Raw genomic sequence first — 23,349 nt, forward strand, 5'->3', positions numbered from 1 at the left:
AAAAAAAAAAGAAAGAAAATTAAATAAATTGAAACATTTATTCCACACAAAATTCAAATCAACAACACATAACAATGTTTTTGTTTCTCCTTCACAATCTTTGATAATATTATTTAAATTATCCTAGTTACTTACCTTTTGACTAATGAAAACTTTTATGGCAATATAAAAACTTTATAATTGTGAGAAAAAAACATGGAAACCTCCCATGGAAAGTTTATTTTATGAATATTGTTCTCAGATTTTAATAAATTAATGAAATAACTTTTTCAGTTAAAAAAGAAAGAAAGAAAATTAAATAAATTGAAACATTTGTTCCACACAAAATTCAAATCAACAACACATAACAATGTTTTTGATTCTCCTTCACAATCTTTGATAATATTGTTTAACAAAATATTGATAATATTGCATCAATCAATCATGTACATTTTTTTATTTTATTTTTATTATATATATTTGAAACATAATCAATTATATACCTATGAACTTAGTCGTGAGAAGAAAAACCAAGTTTATGTTGTTTACTCTAAAGCCACATAATTAATTGAAAAAACAATCACCAAATATATAATTAGTGTATAAAGTAAAAAACTAACAATTGTTTGTTGTTTGATAAACAACCGTGGAGGTTAAATAAATAATTTAAAAGAGAGAGAAAAAAATAGAGGAAGGGTTCTGATCCGTTCTAATAGCAGTCGCTAGGGTAGTTTGGCCGGAAACAATTTAGGATTAGTTTTGGAATCTTTTTAAAAATCTCTCAAACGGTAAATATTGTTTAACAAAAATATCTTAAAGTAAGACTAATCTCTAATGTTTTTTTAAAAAAGGACTAATTTAAATTTATACAAAATTATAGGTGTTAGGTAATTTTTTGTCATTGGTAAAAAATACACGCTCCATTCACACACAAATTTTATCTCCAATCTTCACCATCCAATTTAAAAAATAGAAAAAATACTATGAACTACAAAGTCCTTGGTTACTTTTACATATTATGTTGACATTTTTTACCATCATTGAACATAAACTTTGGCTCTCTTGGGTTACCTTTACATATTATGTTGACATTTTTTACCATCATTGTACATAAACTTTGGCTTTCTTGGTTACCTTTACATATTATGTTGACATTTTTACAATCATTGTACACAAACTTTGGCTCTCTGTGACCCTTTATTTTATTTTTTTTTTTGTCGAAATTTTGGCTCTGTTACATAAGCTATAGTTATTATCCCAAAACAATAAGACAAGCCGATTATTGAACAAGGAAGGAGGCAGAAATTTAGGTAAAGATAGTCAAAAGGGTCACTTCTACAAACTAATCTTCTAAACCTCCAACCATAACAAGAATCCCCACCAAGCCACTAAAAAAAAAACTCAAATCCATGATTAATAAACAACCAGAATTGCAATAGTTTGTAGGAGACGACAAATCCATCAAGTTGCTTTATCCATCACAGAGCATGATTTGTGAAAATTCAGTCTTGTACTGCCACTGACAGAGCTCAGCCAACTGATGAGGTCATTCATCTCGACTCTCCCTCCAGAAGCGATGAAACAGCCAATGATGGTGAGGGAAACAGTGACCCAGCTAGTGATGATGGGGTAGGCAATGGATCTGGCATAAGAGAGGGAACTGCAGACTAGCGTTCTGCCACTTTTGTAGTTATTTTCCCTTTTATTTCAATGTCAATTCATATACTTCAGAAACTATTTTGTGATGAATGAAATGACAATTCTGTTTTGCTAAGTCTCTATATTTCAACCTGTACTTGAACGAGTTGATAATTTGATTTTTCGTGGTGCCATTTGCCACTTACTTAGCTAAGTGCTTGGCGTTTGGCTAGAATGTCACTTGCCACTTTTCGTTTCTGCGCAAGTGTTTGGTGTTCGGCTTTTAGTACCATTTGCTACTTACTTAGCTAAGTGCTTGGCGCTAGGCTAGAATGCCACTTGCCATTTTTTATTTCTACGCAAGTGTTTGGCGTTCGGCTCTTAGTGCCATTTGCCACTTACTTGGCTAAGTGCTTGGCGCTCGGCCAGAATGCCACTTGCCACTTTTTATTTCTGCATAAGTGTTTGGCGTTCGGCGTTCGGCTCTTAGTGCCATTTGCCACTTACTTGGCTAAGTGCTTGGCGCTCGACTAGAATGCCACTTACCACTTTTTATTTCTGCGCAAGTGTTTGGCGTTCGGCTCTTAGTGCCATTTGCCACTTACTTAACTAAGTGCCTGGCGCTCAGCTAGAATGCCACTTGCCACTTGACATTTATTTGGTGCAAGTATTTGGCGTTCGGCTCTTGGTGCCATTTGCCACTTACTTGGCTAAGTACTTGGCGCTCAGCTAGAATGCCACTTGCCATTTTGTATTTGTGCACAAGTGTTTGGCGTTCGGCTCTTCGTGCCATTTGCCACTTACTTAGCTAAGTGTTTGGCGTTCGGCTAGAATGCCACTTGCCACTTTTTATTTCAGTGCAAATGTTTGGCATTTGGCTCTTCATGCCATTTGCCACTTACTTGGCTAAGTGTTTGACGCTCGGCTAGAATGCCACTTGCTACTTTTTATTTAAAGAAAAATGTTCTTTGCTCAATTCAATTTTTGAAACCAACTGAATTCCTTTTATATACCCTTGTAAAGTCTATACATTTGTAAGAGCGTAACTCTAAATGAATATTACTTAAAATGTAATTCAATCTTTTACTGGTAGTACCTTTTCAGAGACGTGGCATTCCACGATTTATTGACCAATCTTCCAGCCATAGTCTTTAACATATATGCCCCTTTTCCTATGGCTTCTGCCACTTAGTGACATCATCTTTTTGATAATCCCTACCTTCTTTTTCAGAACCAGATCACCAGGTGCAAAATCTCTATGCTTCACCCTTTTGTTGTGGCTATTCACGAGTGTTTGCTGATAAGATGCGAGCCTTATTGCCGTTGCATCTCTTTTCTCTTCCAGCAGATCAAGGTTAAACTTCAACATGTTATCGTTTTGCTCTTGATTCCACGCTAGACTTTGAACAGTTAGAACCAAGTGCTCGACCGATATTACTGTCTTGGTGCCATACGCTATAGCAAATGGGCTTTCCCCGGTCGATCGTCTCGGGGTTGTTCTATAAGCCCACAAGACGTTCGGAAGCTCATCCAACCAGTTCCCTTTTTTATCTTCAAGCTTCTTTTTGATACAAGTAAAGAATATTCTGTTCGTGATCTCAGCTTGACCATTTGCCTGCGGATGGCTGACTTCTGCCAACTTTTGATTGGTTCCATATTCTTCTAACAACTCCCTCACTTGCTTGCTGTCGACATTAGTCCCATTGTCCATAATAATTGACCTTGGCACACCAAAGTGACAAATAATATTACTCCAGATGAAGCATCTTACTTGAGTTTGGGTCACACTAGGATATGGCTCTGCTTCCACCCATTTGGTAAAGTAATCTGTCACTAGTAGAACGTATTTGTTCTATGACCTCGCGGTCGGCATAGGGCCAACCACATCCATCCGCCATTGCATGAAAGGTCATGGTTTGGCCATTACGTGCAAGTATTCAGGTGGTTGGTGAATTAATGGTCCGAACCTTTGGCATTTATCGCATCTTCTAGAGAATTCTTCAGCATCTCGCGACATATTCGGCCAAAAATATCTTTGTGTCATCACTTTATGCGCTAGAGATCTTCTTCCTCAATGATTGTCACACACACCCTCATGGATAGTTCGCAAGATCTGTCAAGCTTCTGTGAGGGTAACACATTTCAAGTACAGACCCGAGAAAGACCGTCTTTACAACTGATTGTGCACAGTAGCATACTTTGCAGCATTTGATATGATTTTCCTTGCCTCTTCGTTCCACTCGGGCAACACACCATCTCGTATGAAGGTCATGATTGGGTCAATCCAGCTCGACTCGTATGGTATGACATTAACTTGCCGAAGTTCTGAACCGGACGGTTCATCAAAGATGGATGGCTGACATAACACATCGACTGGTATAACCCTAGCCAATGTTTCTCCAGAACTTGATGCACTACAAGCCAATTGATCAGCATCTTCATTGTATTCCCTCGGTAATTGGATGAATTTGATCTAATCAAAGTCTTTTACTTCGCACAGAATGACAGAGCAGTATGCCTCTATTGTCTCGTCTTTTGTTCCATATTCCCTAGTCACCTGCCAAATGATCAGCTGTTAATCACTAAAAGCAATTAGACTTTTGACCTTCAATTATTTAGCTAGCTTTAGTTCAACCAGCAATGCTTCATATTCAGCCTCATTATTGGTTGTGCTGAACTCAAGTCTGATCGCTTGACTTTGCGTGGTACCCTCTGGCATTTGCTGTTTGATCCCAATTCCCGCCCCCATTTGATTTGAAGATCCATTCACAAAGAACTTCTATGAAATACCTCCAAGATCTTCTTCTATGTCTTCTATATCACATTCCAGCAGGAAATCAGCCACCACTTGTCCTTTGATGACCGTTCTGGGTTCGTATGTTATGTCAAATGAGCTCAACTCTATGGCCCATTTTGTTATTCTTCCTGACAGATCTGGCTTATGCAGGATCATCCTTATAGGAAGGGCGGTCAGAACGACTATAGGATGGGATTCAAAGTAGTGCCTGAGTTTCCTTTTTGCATTTACCAATGATAGGATCAGTCGTTCTGCTTTTGAATACCTTCTCTCTGGCTCGGCCATTGTTTTGCTAATATAGAACACTAGGAACTACTTAATTACTTTCTTCACAGCGCACCAGAGCGACACTCGTTGCGATGCTGGACACACCAAGGTACATAAATAGTTTTTCACCTAGCTCGGGGGTAGATAAGATTGGAGGGTTTCGCATATATTCTTTAAAGCTGGTCAGTGCCTGTGGTTGCTTGTCCCCCCAGGCCTGCCTTCCATGGCCTCTTATTGTATCGAAAAACAGTTTACAGCAATCTGACAACTTAGAAATGAATCGACTCAGTGCGGCTTTCCGACCTGTGAGTGCTTGCACTTCTTTGACTATTCTTGGTTCTGCATTTTTTAACAAAGCTTCTGCTTAGGCTGGGCTAACTTCAATTCCTTAGTTATTGACCACGTGTCCCTAGAACTGCCCAGAACTCACGCCGAACGAGCACTTGGTTGGATTAAGCTTTATTTCATACCTCCTCAACACCCCGAATACATCTTGCAAGTGTTCCAGGTGATTGTCCTTCTTCTCACTCTTTACCACCATGTCATCAATATAGGCCTCTATAGTCTTCCCCATTTGATTTTTGAAAATCTTGCTGACCAACCTTTGATAAGTAGCTCCATCATTTTTTAGTCCGAATAACATGACTTTGTAGCAGTAGATTCCTCGTTCGGTGACAAAAGAAGTTTTCTCTTCATCATTTGGGTCCATAGGGATTTGGTTGTAACCTGAGTAAGCATTCAGGAAGGTTAATCATTCGTATCCAGTAGTGGCATCCACCATTTGATCAATCTTTGGCAACGAGAAGCTATCATTCGGGCATGCTTTGTTCAAATTGGTGAAGTCAATACATATTCTCCATTTCCCATTCTTTTCTGCACAACGACTACATTTGAGAGCCAAACCAGGTACTGAACTTTTCTGATGAACCCTGCATCTAGTAATCGGTCAATCTCATCAGCTATGATTTGATTATGCTTTGGGTCGAACCTTCTTTCGGGTCTACATTGAGGGAATGACAAGATACGGAAGGACTGATTCCTGGCATGTCTGAATGCTTCCAAGCAAACACATCTGCGTTCTGAGATAGGAAATCAATTAACTGTTGTTTCTCCCCCTCTGCAAGCCCTAACCCTACCCTTGTTGTTCTGTCTGGCTTATGAGGATCTATCTGTACATCAATGAGGGGTTCTTCGGTAAGGACCAAAGGCTCATCCTCCCCCCTATCACTTTAGAGGGAGGTCCCTGTAATTGCTATCTCGAATTGTCAGATCGGGCTGGAGCTTTGCCCTTATTAGCAGCTTTCATTGTCACGGAGTAGCATTCCTTGGTTGCGACCTGATCCATATGGATGTCAATCACCTTGCTCCCATCCGGGGTCAAGCATCTCATCATCTGATACAGAGTTGATGGGTCTCTCTAGACCCTGTGGATCCATCCTCTTCCCATCAAGAAATTGTAAGACGAATGTATCTCAATAACCACAAAGCTCTCTATCAAATTTCTTTCAGCAGCTTGCACTGGCAATTTTACCATACCAATGGACTCTACTCGTTTCCCATCGAAACAATGGATTTCCGATGGGTTTGAGCTTTTCTGTCTTGATCTCAAGCCGGTCAAACATTATTCTTAGCATGACATTCGCATTGCTCCCTGGATCAATCAGAACTCTTCGCACCAAGCATTCTGCCACTGTTAAACTGACTACTAGAGGATCTTTATGCGGGACCTGTACACGCAGCAGATCCATTCTGGCAAATTTTATCTGAACTGATGTGCTCTACTGGTGTAGAACATTTACGTTGCCAATCATTTTCTTCATCTATGCTTGGCGGAGGCGCGTTCGGAGTAGTTCTTCTGACTCCTCAGTCGGCTCAGGTTGGTCGTGAATTACATTTATTATCCGAACAGGCTGTGCGCTATGGTAGCTCAGCTTTTGATCCCTCTTCACCTGTTCTACCGGTCGGTTCTGCTCCACCACCGGCCCTTAAATATATCCTGCGAACTATCCCCTTGCCTTCTTAAGTTTCTGTATTCGTTAGTCTAATGACCAAAATCACTATGGAAAGCACAATGTTTAAATTAATCTCTATGTTCGAGAGGTTGTCTACTTGGTAAGGGAGAGCAAAACTTATCTTTGTTCTCCTGATATAGCTTTGCGAGAGTGACTTTAAGTGGAGTAACCAACTCCTCTTGTCTGCCTTCCAAGAGGTCTAACGCTGTGGCAAAGCTTGTTTTTGTCGAACCTTGGTTTTGAACTTCTCCTCTGTTGATATAATTGTCATTTTCCTTACATTAACTGCTTCTTCTTCTTCCAAATGCACGAAACCGTCAGCTCTCTCATTCAGCTCATCCATGGTCTTTGGCGTATTTACCACCAGACTTGTGTGGAACGTTGCCCCTCAGTTCATTGCTAGCTTGAATGCTTGAACCGCCGTGGATGGATGATATTCCATTACCATGCTCTTGACGAGGTTGAACCTGGTGAGGAAAGCTTGAAGTCGCTCCTCTTCGTGCTGCTTCATTATACATAGGCTTGAGACATTTTTAGCTTGGCGCTTATTCCTATAATATTGGCTTATGAACTTGTCACACAAGTCTTGGAAGCTAGCGATTGAGCCATTGGCCAAATTCTTGTACCAATTGAGCACTGGCCCTGTCAAACTTATAAGAAAACACTTACACATCAAAGGATCATTCTCCGTATTTAGAGCCATTTTCAACTGAATGTGGTAAATGTGATCGATCGGGTCACTCGTTCCATCAAACAGAATGAAAACTGACATGGAAAACTTCCTCGAATTTAGGGTGTTCAGGATCTCATCAGTAAATGGTGAAGCAGCCATTCTTGCTGACGAACGAAGGGCTTTATTCTCCCTTGGATACTTAAAAACGTCTTCTGTTCAACAGACCCCTTGTCCGGACCTTTATATATGTATGTGGCTATTGATGGTCGATATGGAGGATCATAAGATTATTCCTCTGTTAACTCCTTTTGCTATAACGGTGTAGCCTTGTTGCGACCATACTCCATAGCTTCTTCTCGCCTCAGCCTTTATTGATATGGATCGAATGCCATGGCTTCCTCTTGCCTAATCCGCTCACGATGCGGATCCAGATGAATAGATCTTTCTCAATCCTCCACGTGACAAGCATTTGGTGGTAAATTGCCTGGCCTGATTTCCTCGCGGTAAGGATCCACTCGATCGTTACCTTCCTACTTTTCTTGGTGAGCCTCATCGGGTTGCATAACTCGCTCTTCTACTTCAGGTGGGCGTGGAATTGCCGGAGCTTCCCGATGCTCTATTCCAGCTCACAATATTGCAATCTCTCTTTTCAAAGCTTTGATCATACTCATCAACTCATCAAGCTTCGTCTACTGGCCATTCTCCAGTAGATTAGAACTCTCACCTCCTATCATCGTTCTTGATTGGAGCAAATTCATCAACCGTAAATTCCTAATCAGGTCTGACCGCTGCTAATGCAAACACACTAGATCTGGCTTCAAACTAGCTGAATTCCAATCTCTTTCCACCGAATCTGATCTACAATATGTTAATTCTATGCTTGCCGTGAACTCGTCAACTCTAATCTCGATAAATAGATCGAGATTTTTTAGATCCGATTCCAACCTCCAAAGATTAACTAGAACCAGGTCCCCGCAAGACATAACATAATCTCGCCGACCTGAATCCAGCTTCCAGAGATCAAGCTTCTTCTTCACGAATTAGTTTTGATCGAATCAATCTTGATCGAACGTGAATCAATCTTCATTGATTCCCACGAACGGCGTCATTGAAGATACAGAAATTTTCCCTCTCAATTTAGAAAGAGTAATTCTACACTTCAAAGATTTTTTAACCCCTTTTCCCTTTATTTTCAATCTATTTATAGACTGTTACAGATCTTCTAGAAGCTTCCTAACTAACTCCCTGCACTGGGCTGTTCTTCTGGGCTCTTCTTAATTATGGGCTTAATTCCTTTTATCTAAAATCAGGCTTCCAACATGATTTCCCAGTCCTGGGCTTGACTAGTGAAGACTTAGTCCAGAACGATTGCTCTTGCCCGATGTAATGTTTTTCAATTTCTGGAATTTTCTAATTTTCTCGAGGGTATTTTCGTCTTTCTTCGTTTTGCATGCCACGCGGGCCCGAGGGGCATTTTGGTCATTTTTTTGAGCCAAGGGTTTTAGAAGTATATTTTTAATTATTTTAAGTCAATTAGAAGTGACAGTATTATTTCTAGAATTTTTCAGAAGTCGAGACGATTTCCAGACTCTGGAACTTCTCCCGATTTTGTCATTTTAAGAAAGGGATATAATGGACTTTTCTCGCATATATGTATACATCTGTATCTATATATTAGAGGTAGCTATTTGTGGGGTAAGAATGGTATTTCATTGAAAAAGGAGGGGCATTATAGTAACTTGGCTTGAATTAGAAATCAACCAAAAGTTGACATTTGGCACAACCTTAGCCATGGAAGATGCAAGACCACCACTTTATCCCTTTCTCCTTCTCATTTCGGGCACCATTTTCTTTTTCTCTATCTCTCTCTCTATATTCATACACAAGCACACATTTATGTCTTCTAAAGAAAAATGCATTGATTTGGAGAGTTTAAAGAGGGATTTTGAAGGAGAGGAAGAAGGAAGGTTGGAGAGCTTAGTATGAGCTTCAAATTGAGGCCTATATTGCTAGGGTTTTGAAGGATTTCAAAGTTTAGGGTTTGGCTTAATCCATTGAGGTAGGGGTTCCTAATTCACTAAATTTCTTACTCCTTTGTGAATTTCTCTTCTTGATTTGTGGTCTAGCATGCTAAGTTATGTTAAATTTCCTCTAAAATGATTAAATTGTTGTAATCAAATATGTGGCTATGTGTTTAATTAACTTTACATGATATAACATGCTTATTTGACTTTAATTTCATGTTCATATGTTTGTTATGCTAAATTCTTGTTGAATGAAAGCATGTTGTAAATTCTTGGAAATTCTTGTAAGTATGCTAAGTGATTTAAACTTGAATTAAATGTATGACAAAGAGTATTATCATAGCATGAAATGGAATGATGCATTAATGCATGGGCATTGGGAAGGAAATGGAAAATTATTTTTGAAAGAAACAAAAGAAAATATTTTGGGAAAGATTTTGATGGAAAGTTTGCGAAAACCCGGTCACCTAGGAGATTGCCTATGGGTCAGTGGTGTTAATGTGACCTAGAGAGAACTAGGAAGACTACCCTAACGTGGTTGAGTTAACTGGGCCCCAATTGACGCCCTGGAGCTTGCCTTGTGGTAAGGGATAGTTAGCTAATCCTTCTCTCGTGCCGCCATGGAGCTGCCATGGGACGGGTTGCATTAACATTTTAGGAATGAGGACAGAAATGGTTTTAGAAAATGGGGAGTGACATTGCATCTCATTGCATGGCATAATTTAATTATGACTTGGACTGTCGATTTTGTTGCTATGTTTACCCCGGTATGGCATGATCCCGCTTCTTTATTTTCTATTCATTATGTGGATTCACGGGATCTCAAGTGGTATGTTTTAGGCACCACCTACTGAGCAATTTTGCTCACCCCATATTATTAACAGGGCACGACAAAGAAGTGACGAACGACAATCCACCACTAGTTTAGTCAGGTTGACAGACTTAGACTCTTTTGTGCTTGATATGTATTTTACCCCTTTTTGTTGTAAATAGTGTTAGGGATCATTTTGTGTGTTTCACATGGTTGGAAATGGTCTTGAGACCATCCATTTGTAATTTATGGTTTCACTATGATTTCAATATCCATGTAAGGCTGTATTTTTTATGTATGACGTTCTTGTTCATTTTTAATGATGTATCGGACTTATGTATGGCCTTATTTGATTTTCTAACTACCCAAGCGTGTTAGTTTTATCATTATATGAAAGATTTGGGTCGGGTTTGGGCTTTGCGTAAGGTTACCAAGGGACCAAATGAGTACCTAAGTGCACAATATCACAATTTTAGGCTGTTTGGGGCATTTTTGAGGTTCTGGACATCTTAAACCAGTTCAAGGGGGGATCTTTGGTTCGAGAATGGGCACACTGCCCATCTTGAATTGGTTCAGCCCCACTAAACCGGTTCAAGTCCCCCAGTGCATTATTTTGCCTTCTTCAGTTGTCAGCTTGGAACGGTTGACTTCGGACGGTCATAACTTCTTCGTTTCGAACCCAAATAGGTTCATTCTTGAGTCTATTTTCAAGGATTTTTAGTAAGCTTTCCAATTAGATCAACTTCATCCTCAAATTCCATTCATGTTGAGAGTTATGGTCATTTTAGTGGGACAATGTCAAATTTTCCCTTGAACCGGGTAAGGGTATTTTTGAGAAATCATAACTGATGACCATAGAACCTCACTGAGTGTCATGGAATGATTAAGAATGATTGTTTTAAACCTTATTTGACTAGTTTAAGGATGGATTATCCTCTCATATTGTAAAATGACCATTTTATCCTTAGTGTGTCTTCGGGTTTGATTAAGGACCCGGTTAGCGATCCGGACCCCCGGTTTGGGTCGTTACACCCGACCCGCTCTTTAGCCATCTGGATCGTACCCGGGCCAAGTTATTTTTGGTATCCTCAGTATATGATACAAAGTACAATATAAAGTATTAAAATTTATTAATATATAAACAACAAAATTTTCATTTTTTGTAGAATTTTGTGCTTTTAGCAACTTGGAGGAGCCTGATTTGAGTGTTAGTGTGAAGGGGCTGATTACAGTAAAAGGTATTGTAATGTCATATTCATTGCATTGCATTTTGAGGTCAACTACATTTTATTTCAGCAAAACAAATATATATATATATATATATATATATATATATATATATATATATATTTTAATTCTATAACTTCTATTTTTTTTTTTTTTTTTTTTTTTTTTGTCATTTATGTCTACAAGAAAATTTGAATCTAAGCATGAAAAAATAAAAAGAGAGAGAAGAAAAATTGATTCGATCTCAAAAAGACGCTATTCATAAGCTTTTTAGGAACAATATACAAACAGAGAGTTTAGTTGAAGATTTAGTGAACGAAGAACATAGGAATGAAGAAAATCTTAATGAACATGGAGATTTAATGAATGAAGATAGGAATGAGAATCAAAATGAAGAAAATAAGAATGAACTTGAAGATTTGGTAAATGAAGAATATATGAATGAGAATGTTAATCTTCATTTGAACATTAATGATCCAGGAAATTGGAAAAATATTGATAAAAAAATGAGAGATTTATTAGTTGAAAGAGGTCCTCCAAGAGATGCTAAACTTGAAAATTTTCTTAAGGATTCAAAAAATAGGCATTTATTTTTGTGCGTGTGAAACTTTATGTATAAATGGCCTCACATTAAAGTTCACCTAGGGCCTCTCGAGATTTTTTCAATCTCAGGGCCAGCCCTGCAAGAAGGGTTTGGATATTGTAGATCTAGAGGAGTAATGAACTATTAAAATATCGACTTTCTCTTATGGTACAAGAAAATGTATGCACAACTCAAGTGTTATCGGTCAGATCTTATTGGGTTGTTAAATGACAGTTTATGTTTCTATATTTAATTATAATGGTGAATATTTAATTCGTGGATAAATTATTTCGTGAACAGGTCTAATATATATATTTTGAAGCTAAAGGTTGTGTTTGGAAAAACTATGCTTACTTTAAAAGACTATTATCTGAAAACAAACATTTTTATAACTGAAATTTTCAAAAAACTGAATCAAACAAAGTTTTTTTTTTTTTTTTTTTTATAGTTCTATGCTTTCAGTTTTGTGAGAATAGAAAACTATTTCCATGCCTGTAATCATTTCAAATCCTTACCACACCCACCCACCCAAATAATAAATAAATAAATAAATAAAGTCTCAAATTATAAAATCCTTACCACAACTGGTATGATTTAAGAATACTGAGATATTTTAGCTGTTCTATAAACAACAGAATTTGCAATAATTTGTGGGAAACAAATACACACACATAGATGTGGTCCACAAGTTTTATTTATCTAGTACAGTGTATGACTTGTGGGAATTCAGTCCTGCGGTATTGGCAGCTTCATAGCTTAAAATGATCAAGGCCAGACGTATCAATTGGCTTGGAGTGAAAATTGGTAATATATTCACTTACTAGAAATTCTCTATAGACTGGGGGAATTTCTTCTGATATCATCTCTTCAATTGGTCCATACAACTTTGAGGAAGCAGCAAAGGCTCTGAAAAAACATGCCACGGAAATTCTTGGTCCGATGCGGTTGGCCAGCACTCTGTGCTCCACACTTTCAAATTTGTTGTTTGATATAATCTGTTGTGCAAAATTAAGACTTCATTAACTTTCGGTAAATCAAATTAAGATTTCCATTAGCATTACTGTAATAATAATTATTCCTTTAACGAACCTGGAGAAGGTCCCCGATGTTAACTACCAAACTTCCTACAATGGGTTGAACATCAACCCATTGATTTTCATGCAAGACTTGGAGCCCTCCAATTTGGTCTTGGAGAAGAATGGTGAGGAACGCAGGATCAGAGTGCTTGCTAGTTCCCAGAGTTAGGTCTGGCTCTGGGCATGCTGGATAGTAGTGGCAAGCAAAACCACGCCCTTTAGAACATTCCATGTCTCTTAGATGGTTCGGTTTGAGGCCGAGAGCCTCTGATAGTAACTCGAAGATGGTATCTCCCAACTCTGAAACACCCTTGATGTACTCAATCGTCGAATCTCTGTAGAATAAGAAAATGAATGTGATTGAAGTTTGTTATTTGTGTTCCGTTCCCTGCTTACTTATTATGTCTAGTGTCTAGTCGAATTTGATTATCAGCGAATAAAAATCTATTGATGCATCATTTTATGACATTTAAATCTGAAAATAGTAACATAGTCAAATACTGTATGACTAGGAACACGGTACCACGGGTTCCTGGCATCTTCTTCTGCTTATATGAGTTTCTTTTTCAGTACTTTCATGTGGTGATTAGTTACTGGCGCTAATTTGATACAAATTTATATTTTTGGAAATCATTAATTAGTTATTTATTAATAAGATTTTGGTGGATCAGTGATCCAAACTATATATACTTGGCAGCAGAAAATCACCCATGTACCAGTTTGACTAAATTAAGTCAACCACATGAGAAATTAAGATTGAAGAATTAGAGGCAGAGAGATAAACAAAGTACCTGCAAGCCAAAGGCAGTTCATCAGGGTGAAGATGATCAGAAAGCAGCAGAGAAATGCTCATGGTATCCCTCCAATTAGCAGATCTTGAAAGATACAGATCAGAATTGCTTACCAACCTCACTTTTTTCATTCGATCACGTGAATAAAATTGTTGCTTCACCTCAGAAGGTTGTTCATGAAAAGCCCGAACACCATTCATCATTTTACTCAGCACACTTGAGGGTATCCCATGATTAACCACTTGAAAAAAGCCCCACTTCTCCGATGCAATCCGAATTTCATCCACAATACCTTTGCGTCGATGATTATCTTTTTCTATGTAACTTAGATCTATAACTGGAACTTGAAGAGGGATGGTCAAGCAATTCAAGTCTTGAGCAATCTCTTCAGGTGGTCGAATGAATATTCTAGGGATATTCATGGTTCCGGCATCTACTAGTCCTTTGACACCAGCTTTTGTGTCATCGAAAGCCTTCACCTCTTTTACTCTGTCATAATCCATTGCAGCAGGTTCAGTTGACTCTGTGATATCCACTTTTTAATCTGTGGAGGAGATAACAATCCCACATTGATATCATGTCTGTTTTTCATACATTGATAGAGAATCCCACGTTAAAGTCATGTCTGTTTTTGAATTTTTAAATGTAAAAGAGGAGGTTGAAATTTTTTGCTGACTCACGAGTTCAACCTAATTATACACGGGATGGTAAGTTTTAAAAAACGTTGCATGGATAAAAATATCTTTTCAATTTACAGCAGTAAAAATTGAATGTGTGGACTAAAATGCCTTTTTCAACACATGAAGAAGACTTTATTACCCTTCAAAGTTGGGGCCGTTAACGAGTCGAGTAATAGTGTACTCGAGCTCGGCTCGGTTAGGTAATGGTGTGCTCGAGCTTGGCTTGAGCTCAAGTTGAGCCTAGAAAATTTAGTTTGAGATCGACTTGGCTATGTTTGGTGAGTTTCGAGCTGGGAGCTTGATAGCTCGTGAGCGACGATACACATTGACCCCAACTGTAATCGGACCAAGAAACATGTCGGGAGAGAATCTGCAAGACCCATAGCGTAACTCTCAGTGCCAAAAATCGGCACAACGATGACGACTAGCAAGGAATTGCCTTGGTCACCGAAAAAGACAGAGACGGCGAGAGAGGGAGCAAATGGCGGGAGATAGAACGGCCGGAAAAGAGAGGGCCTATGGTGGCACCGGTGGAGGTTGGTGTGTGTGTTTGTATATATATATATAAGGAGAGAGAGAAGAGGAGAGAGGAGGGTTGAGTGGTGATGGACGAAGGCAGTGAAGCCACCACTGGTAGATGGAAGGGATGCTAGAGGTAAAAGAGAGGGTAGATGAGGGAGTGAGATCTCGGCGAATCTCTAAAACTGTCATTCTTCGTTGATGGTTGGGGATCGTTGGTGGTTGGGGATCAAATGGTCAATGATGGTGAGAGAGAACAGATTGAGATGGAGGCGCAAATTCCATCAACCCTAAACATAAAAAGGTTTATAGATAAAGACAAGAAAGGCCTATTTGCATAATAACCACAAACTCTATATATAATTACAATATGACCCCAACATAAATATATATCTACATATAAATGTGCTACATACAATTACAATCTGACCCCAACTTTTATATACATTATAATTGGGTATGTGTGTATATATATATGTGTGTGTGTATATATATATATATTATAATCGAGTATGTTCGTGAACGCATTATTGGGCCCAGTTCATGAATGGTTCATGAACAAATAAGTCGAGTATACTGATGTTCAGACACGGCTCGTTTATAAATCGAGCATCATAATTCAACTCGAACTCGGTTCACTTATTTAATAAACGAGCTCGAGTCGAGCCCGAACCACTCGCGAACGGCTCGGCTCATTTGCAACCATATTCAAAGTGTTATGAAATTAAATGAATTCATATTAAAACAACAAAAAAGAAAAATCAACAAAATAATATAAAATTACCTCTCCATCATGATGATCAACTTTCTCCAACTATTTTGTTAATTATAGATGGGTGACTTTTTTTTTTCTTTTCTATTTTTTTTAAAAAAGAAAGTGACTTACACAAAATATATATATATATATATATATATATATATATATATATATATATAACATTATGGTGTGCCATATTTTTGCTATTTTATCAAAATTTAGATCAAAATGTCAAAAGTATTTAGCTACTGCTTTGGTTGAGTCGGAATCTAAGATTGATCTTTTTGCTTTCCTCTTGCTAGGAGTAGGGGTGCACACGGTTCCGGCTGGAACCGGAACCAGAATCAGAACCATTCACGACGGTTCCGTAAAAACAGAACCGGAACCGGAACCGGAACTGTGAAGTATGGAACCAGAACCGGAACCGAACCGTTCGGTTCCATGAGAACCGTTAACTGTTTGATTTTTTTCCTTTTTGCAGTGTTGTAAGTTGTAACACTGAAATGTTCCCTGAATTTAACACTGAAATGTTGTAAGTTGTAACTTGTAACTCAATAGTGTTTCAGAACTTCCATTACTTAACAAAATACAATATCAAAAATATAAATATAAATAAATACAAATACAGAAAATAAAAATGATACTTAACTACTTAAGTCTGATAGTCTTAATTATATAATATTACATCCCATACTGATATCTGAATAACCTTTCAAAATCAAAAATTGATAGTTTGAAATTCTAAATACTAAATTACTAAAATAAAATACTGAATTACAGAAATAGATTATTAGTGCACTTCTGCATAAACTGAAAAAAAAAAAAACATTATACTGCTGAATGCTGGCCTGCTACTGAGAGCTGGCTTCTAACTTCAAAAGTTCAAACTTCCAGTAGCCACATCTACAAAAGCCACATCTACAAAAACCAAAATAACATAAGTTACACAACTTTCATAATAATTTCAATAAAAGCAAAAACTTAAAACTAAATTTTATATAAAATGAATTATACCAGATTCAATTGCTTCAATTTTAGCCATAGTTTCTTCCACTTGAATTGGGACCGGTGAAGAACGCAACCAATCTTGTCCACAAATTAAGCATTCCACAAATTTGGGACTAAGAAAACTACGAAATTGATCAAGAACAGGACCTCCCGTACTAGATGCGGACTCGGAAGCAACAGTAGAGACGGGAATGGCTAAAACAACCCTTGTAACTTGAGAAAGAACTGGTAACTTCACACTATTCACCTTCCACCAATTCAAAATATCAAAGTTTGAACTATTCTTTTCACAAGATTCCTTCAAATATTTGTCCACTTCAGTTTTGCCTTTAACATTTTCTTCTTGTTCCAAATGTTTTTCAAACATTGATAGTGAGACCACATCACCTGGTTTGTATTGGTCAATCTCCATAGTCTCAAAATTTACAATTTGAGATAAAGATGAACCAACTAACTCAACCTTTCAAACTCAGCAAAAAGACGATTCAGGGTATCTACAATCCTTCTCATCAGCACATTTACCTTAGTTAGATCATGAATTTTGGATAAACAAAACCTCAAATACTTCAATTTACAACGAGGGTATAATAAATTTGCAACGAATACCAATACATTCAACTTCTCGATGTTTCCCCAATACTTATCAAAGTTAATCTTCATTTTTCTTGCCATTTCACATATACAAGGATCCAAACTTTTGGACCATTCTACCAAGCTAGTTTTAATGCCATAAATTTCAAAGAAAAACATATTAGAAGTGACATACAATGAACCAGACAAACGAACTGTGGCATCATAGAACTTTTGCAAGATTTGAGTAAAAAAACGAGCATCATCCCAATCCTTAGGCGTAGGAATTTTATCATTACTAGAAAGTTCTAATTTGAATTGATTTTCATATTGTGATACCCCCGGATTTCTGAATGCGGATTGGCCAGGCCCACGCCCGAATACCCGAGGATATCAGAACAAATCGGCAATAAACGAACAAAGAGTACAAAAAGAATAAAGAAGAATAAATAAAATGCTGACAAGAAAATAAAATGATAATCTAATAATAAACCTCATAATATATTTCCATTAATTAATAAACTCTTCTGATATAACTGATCCTCCAAAATACAACTCGGGAATCCATACTGTATGGACCCCTAGAAAATCCAAACTAAACAAATGACAGTAATAACTGCCTAAATCAGGAAACTGAATCATAAAGGAACTCCTATATAGCATCGGAAGAATGAAATAGACTGATCCCCGCTCAGCACGAATAACCTCTACTCCTGACGAACACCTGAAAAATAATGGTGGGTCAAGCCCACAAACAACTTCTACTCTACTACAGTCCAAACAGAGATCCGATACACGTATACGTCCTAGGCAATCCAAACAGTAACTAATAATCCGTATATATATATATATGTATACACACTAAAGGAACCTCACTAGACTATAAGGTTGTCTCAACCTGAATAATAGGCAACATGCAAAACGCACCTATAGTGGGCATGAGTACCTAGACCTACCAAGGTACACAACTACACTATATCTAGCTACAGATCCCTGGCGATATACGCGCCCTAACCACTGATCCTGAAACTCAAGTTCATATCATGGCACCATACTTATATATATATAATTTAGCAACCATCCTATCCAATATAAATTAATCCTCCATAAGTCATTCAACTTGTTCAACTGACCTAACTTAAATATAAGTAGGACTTAACATTTTAGTTAATCCATTCCCTTATATAATAAATTAATCCTCCATAAGTCATTCAACTTGTTCAGCTGACCTGACTTGAATATAAGTAGGACTTAACATTTTAGTTAATTCATTTCCTTATATAAAATAGGTAGGACTTAACTGATAAGTTAATCCGTCCCTAGAATGCCACCGTCCCATACCGGTGCATTAAACCACACAATCTAACAATTGATGTAACGATTAAGAAAATACATCAAACAATCCAAAAATAACTATGATAATATGATATCAAGTTATCACAAAATAGGAATGATTTATTATTTATTTAAGCTTCCTATATCATATGTCATACAAAAACTGAATCTTATATATGATGATATTTTATTATACCGTCAAATAAGTATTCTCCATATCCAATTCATCCTACACATTTAATCTCAATTGCTAAAACATTTTAAAAGATTAAATCCATTCGTTTGTTTAAAACATTCAAATAGCAAGCATCATTGTGATTGAGTCTATTTAAATTTATTTAAACCCAAACCTAGTTCCTATTTAATGTTCAGAAATCCTAGGTATGTTTCTACGTTCCATCATTCCACAGATATGAAAAATACATAATTTAAACATATAAAAATTCACACCGGAAATCAAATCAAAATCATGTATTTATCAATTCATAATACAAGAACAGATATGAACCAATTTCATAAAACCTATGTTCTAATCCAATTAAACATGCATAATTATTTAATTTTATGTGTTTAATAAATCCTGAAATTTCCTAGGCATGTATAGAAATACGAATCAAATGGAAAGAGATAGAAGAAGAACTTGCCTTAAACTTTCGGATCGAAAGTTAAACTTCTTTTTCCTTGATCTTCTCTCTACAAGGTTTTTTTCCTCCTTCCCTTTCTAACTCTCTCTCTCTAGAATATATCACGTGAATATTTCCAACCCCCTTTTATAACCTATAGCTATTTATTTATAGGCTAAATAAAATAACCCTAACCCTTTTCCAAATCCAAGTCAACTTAAAAAAAATAAATATTAAAATATTAAAAAGGTAAGTAAAATATGTTACGTATATAATTTATGTATATCTTTATTAAATAAATAAATTATACACATTCCATTATTTATTAATGGATTATCCAATAATACTTAAGTTACCATAATATTATAAAGTAACTTAAAACATAACACGTATCAAATTTATGTATATTTTTATTATTTAAATATAAAACATATACATCAGATTAAATATTACTACCCAAGTTACCATAAAAGTAATTAATAAATTACTTTCTCTTTTATATATGTATATAATATATATCTATATATATACATGCACAACTATCCATAGGTAATAATCCATACACATCCAACCTTATATCCAAGTAGTCCAGGGGATTCAATTGGTTGGCTCATTATTACTAACCATAACCATAAAAGAAAAATAAAATAAAATAATAAAAGAAAAGAAAATATTTAATTTACCATTAATCAAAACACCATTTACGCACATAATCTAATTAAACAATTAACGCATAGATAAATACAAATAATACATAGAGACATAATCAAATAATCAAGTAATACCTAATTCAATTAAACACATAAGCAATTAGTCAAATAATCAATTAAATAATTAAAAATACAATTAAAACAAATAAATAAATACCGAGACTATCCTTTTAAAATTAGGGGTATTACATTCTTCCCTCCTAACAAAAGGAATTCCGTCATCGGAATTCGCCCTTACTTTTTACATTATGCTTGGAAACTGTGAGCCAAAAAACATCCTCCTATTCCCAAGTAGACACAACCTCACTATGAGGGCTCCACTTAACTCCAATATACCAAGTGGTATACAGGGTTCCTATATTTTAAGAAACATAATAATCATACGATGCGTAGGTTGTATCAAATAACAACGTAATCGTCCCATGTCGACAAGGGAATGATCTACATACCTCCAAGTGGCATAGAATATACGCACAAATTCCTATACACCTAGCGCTAATAATTTGGTAACGCCAATTCAGAGGCGACTGCCTCAATTGCGAAACACAATCCTCTAAAAGTCAATGTAATAAGTAAAATTGATCTTTCTCCAAAAATCACCTTTCTTCCTATATGGAAAACAGAACGAGCAAACTACTCCCTAATAGAAAAACTCTAGTATACGAGTTCAACTACTTACAACATCCCATTGTCGCCTCCCAACCGCGCCCAGTTCAATACAAGGGGAAGTATCTCTTTCCGACATATTTTTAAATGAAGTCGAGGTCTAATTGTACAACCCTTACTTTCATTTCTAACCAACAAATGAGAGGTGAAAGATACAAAACCTCCAAAGTTGTCACACTAACCTCCTTGTGCCAACAATATCACAGACAAAATTCTGACAAGTGAAGTAAACACTTCCAACTGTCCATGAAAATCTAGGATATACGCCTCAAACATATCCTTTATGGTCTAATTTAATCTCTCAATTAATTTTTCCGTCTATAGATATGAAGTAGAGCTGCTGCTCCAAAATCTTCATAAAGCTCCTTCAAAATAGCATTTTGCATCCACTAATATGGACATCCACATGCTATAATACCACTATCACTGAACTATAGAACTACTATGAAGTTCTAAAATAAGTATCACTCAAATTAATGTCTTCAAGCGATCTTTCTCAATCCACCACTCGGATTCCATATAGAAAATTGAAATTCCAAATCAATGTCGATCATTCCGACCGATCGTCACTCCTATTTAATTCAACTTCCATATTTGTTATAGGAAGTGGCTAAAGATTCCTATAATATCCGATGATCAACTTTCCACCTTTGTAATAGGTTTTACACTTAGGGCAATTATATATGTATCCTTATCCGTATCTGTTTACCAAAACCGACATTTGATGTCATGATGTACCTTCTAACCATCTGAGCACACCAAGAAAAATTATAAACTTTCCAGCTCAGTCGCCCAACCGTCATATCACTATTTATGGAAACTATTAAATCCTCCTCGAGTACCTTAAACTCCATCTGAATAAGGTAACACCGTCTCCAAGGTCAGCTCCAATATTCAAAGTTGACCTTCTCAACTACCGTAGTAATAACAAGTGTTATTATTACACTTGCTATAAATGCATCTGATAACTCAACAACTAACCGAAAGATTTAAATATTCTATCGTTTGTTGAGAGCATCCATTTACATCATTACTTCCACCAGACGGAACTTGATATAAAGTGTGAATCACCACTGTAATCTATCTAAACCGTCTCGTGATCCATTTTATTCCTATGAACTGAAGTCTTACCAGTTCGAAATAGACAAGAATCAAGTTGACCTAATGTATCAGTCAACCAATATCCCATCCAGAATCCTGACCTTCGTGTAAAATCAGAAATCCCGCAACTAAATCTGTAAAATGCTCTCTCATTTCCACTTTAGTATAGGAAATGGCTGCAAAGGATCTAGTGATCTTTGATGGTCCATTTCTACTATCTAATAAATATTAGACTTGGAGAGAAATCACTATGTCCTTTCTCCTGCCTATCATGAAGTATCATGTTTCCACCAGGATGAAGAACTAAAAGTTGTGAAACTCAGTTCATGCATCCTCCATCCAATTTGTATATAGAAAGTACCGTTAGTCTGGTACCATCAGCTTTCGTCTGTACCCAACGTTTAAATTGGAGCATCTTCAAAAGAGAATTCTGTAACTAAATCTATTTACCACTGATCCGTGATAAACTTGTCGATATTGAAAATCAATCGGTAATTCCATTTATCAATAGTCAACTATGACTTTAACTCAACAAAAGTCAACAAACTACGACATTTTCATACATACCATGTATCTCATCTTTATATAGGTGTTTGGTCTCACCATCTTGTCTTTGACACACACTGCCTCTTTAAGACAAGTTAATGACAATCCGACTTCTTTATCCAACTTCAAAAGAATATGAAATCTTTCCATCCTCTACATAAGTTATCAATTTCCTAGCAACAGCTAATTGTTGCAAATTGTGACCAAAAAAATAATTCTATATTATTTATGGAAATGAAGAAACTTAATTTCCTCCTCCATGTGCAACAACGGCAAATTCTTCCTAATGACACACCCTCTTGAATAAATTATTGATTAAGAATTTACTGATGAATATTTATTCAGTCTCCTATCCTCACTCAGTGTCATTCCAATAAGTACGTAATCCAGTACTAAATCCTCCTTCCGACTTGGTAACAACTTCTGAAATTTTCAAGAAGATGTTCAGTAAATCCAGCACCTCTGATATATCATCATGGCGTTACAGTAATCTTTATTTACCACTGCATCACGCATACCGAAACATTAACAATCACCAATATCATAGCGTTGTAATATGATACGAATCCATACCTAACGTAAAGTATATCAAACTAATCGTTCTAGATTGTTTAACTCGCAGTAATGGTTTAATTATCCCATCCCAAAACACACCATAATGACACATGTCCAGGTCCAATAGATTGGCTAGATTTATGTGTATCTACCAAATCCTACGACCGTATGCTCACAAATCTAGCTTAAATAGCGCTATTACACCATGTTATTAAAACAATAATTGGCTGATCACAAACTTATGTCCCCAACTAAACCACATACCAAATCCCGAGTAATAAACAAAAAAAAATAAAAAAATAAAAATAAATAAAACACGTATGATAAACACAATAAAACAAAATATACTCCTACTTAGGACATCGTTCTTTCTAGAAAATAAAGTCTCCTTTGAAATCAAC

At 36.5% G+C, this 23,349-nt stretch overlaps 1 protein-coding gene across 1 annotated transcript; it reads right to left on the bottom strand.

The window, feature by feature from the left end:
• Nucleotides 1-12,555: 12,555 nt before the first annotated feature.
• LOC132275008 (1-aminocyclopropane-1-carboxylate oxidase homolog 1-like) lies at nt 12,556-14,480 on the bottom strand. The gene is made up of 3 exons (XM_059776391.1): nt 13,879-14,480; nt 13,101-13,422; nt 12,556-13,006 (listed from the first exon to the last, which is right to left on the bottom strand). The coding sequence occupies exons 1-3, from the start codon at nt 14,379-14,381 to the stop codon at nt 12,761-12,763; spliced, it is 1,071 nt and encodes a 356-aa protein (XP_059632374.1). The 5' UTR covers nt 14,382-14,480; the 3' UTR covers nt 12,556-12,760.
• Between the last annotated feature and the right edge of the window lie 8,869 nt (nt 14,481-23,349).

Source organism: Cornus florida, unplaced genomic scaffold (genome assembly GCF_030987335.1).
Source record: "Cornus florida cultivar Cherokee Brave unplaced genomic scaffold, ASM3098733v1 CherokeeBrave_3.0.0_Hap2_Chr09, whole genome shotgun sequence".
In the NCBI taxonomy this organism is placed as follows: domain Eukaryota; kingdom Viridiplantae; phylum Streptophyta; class Magnoliopsida; order Cornales; family Cornaceae; genus Cornus; species Cornus florida.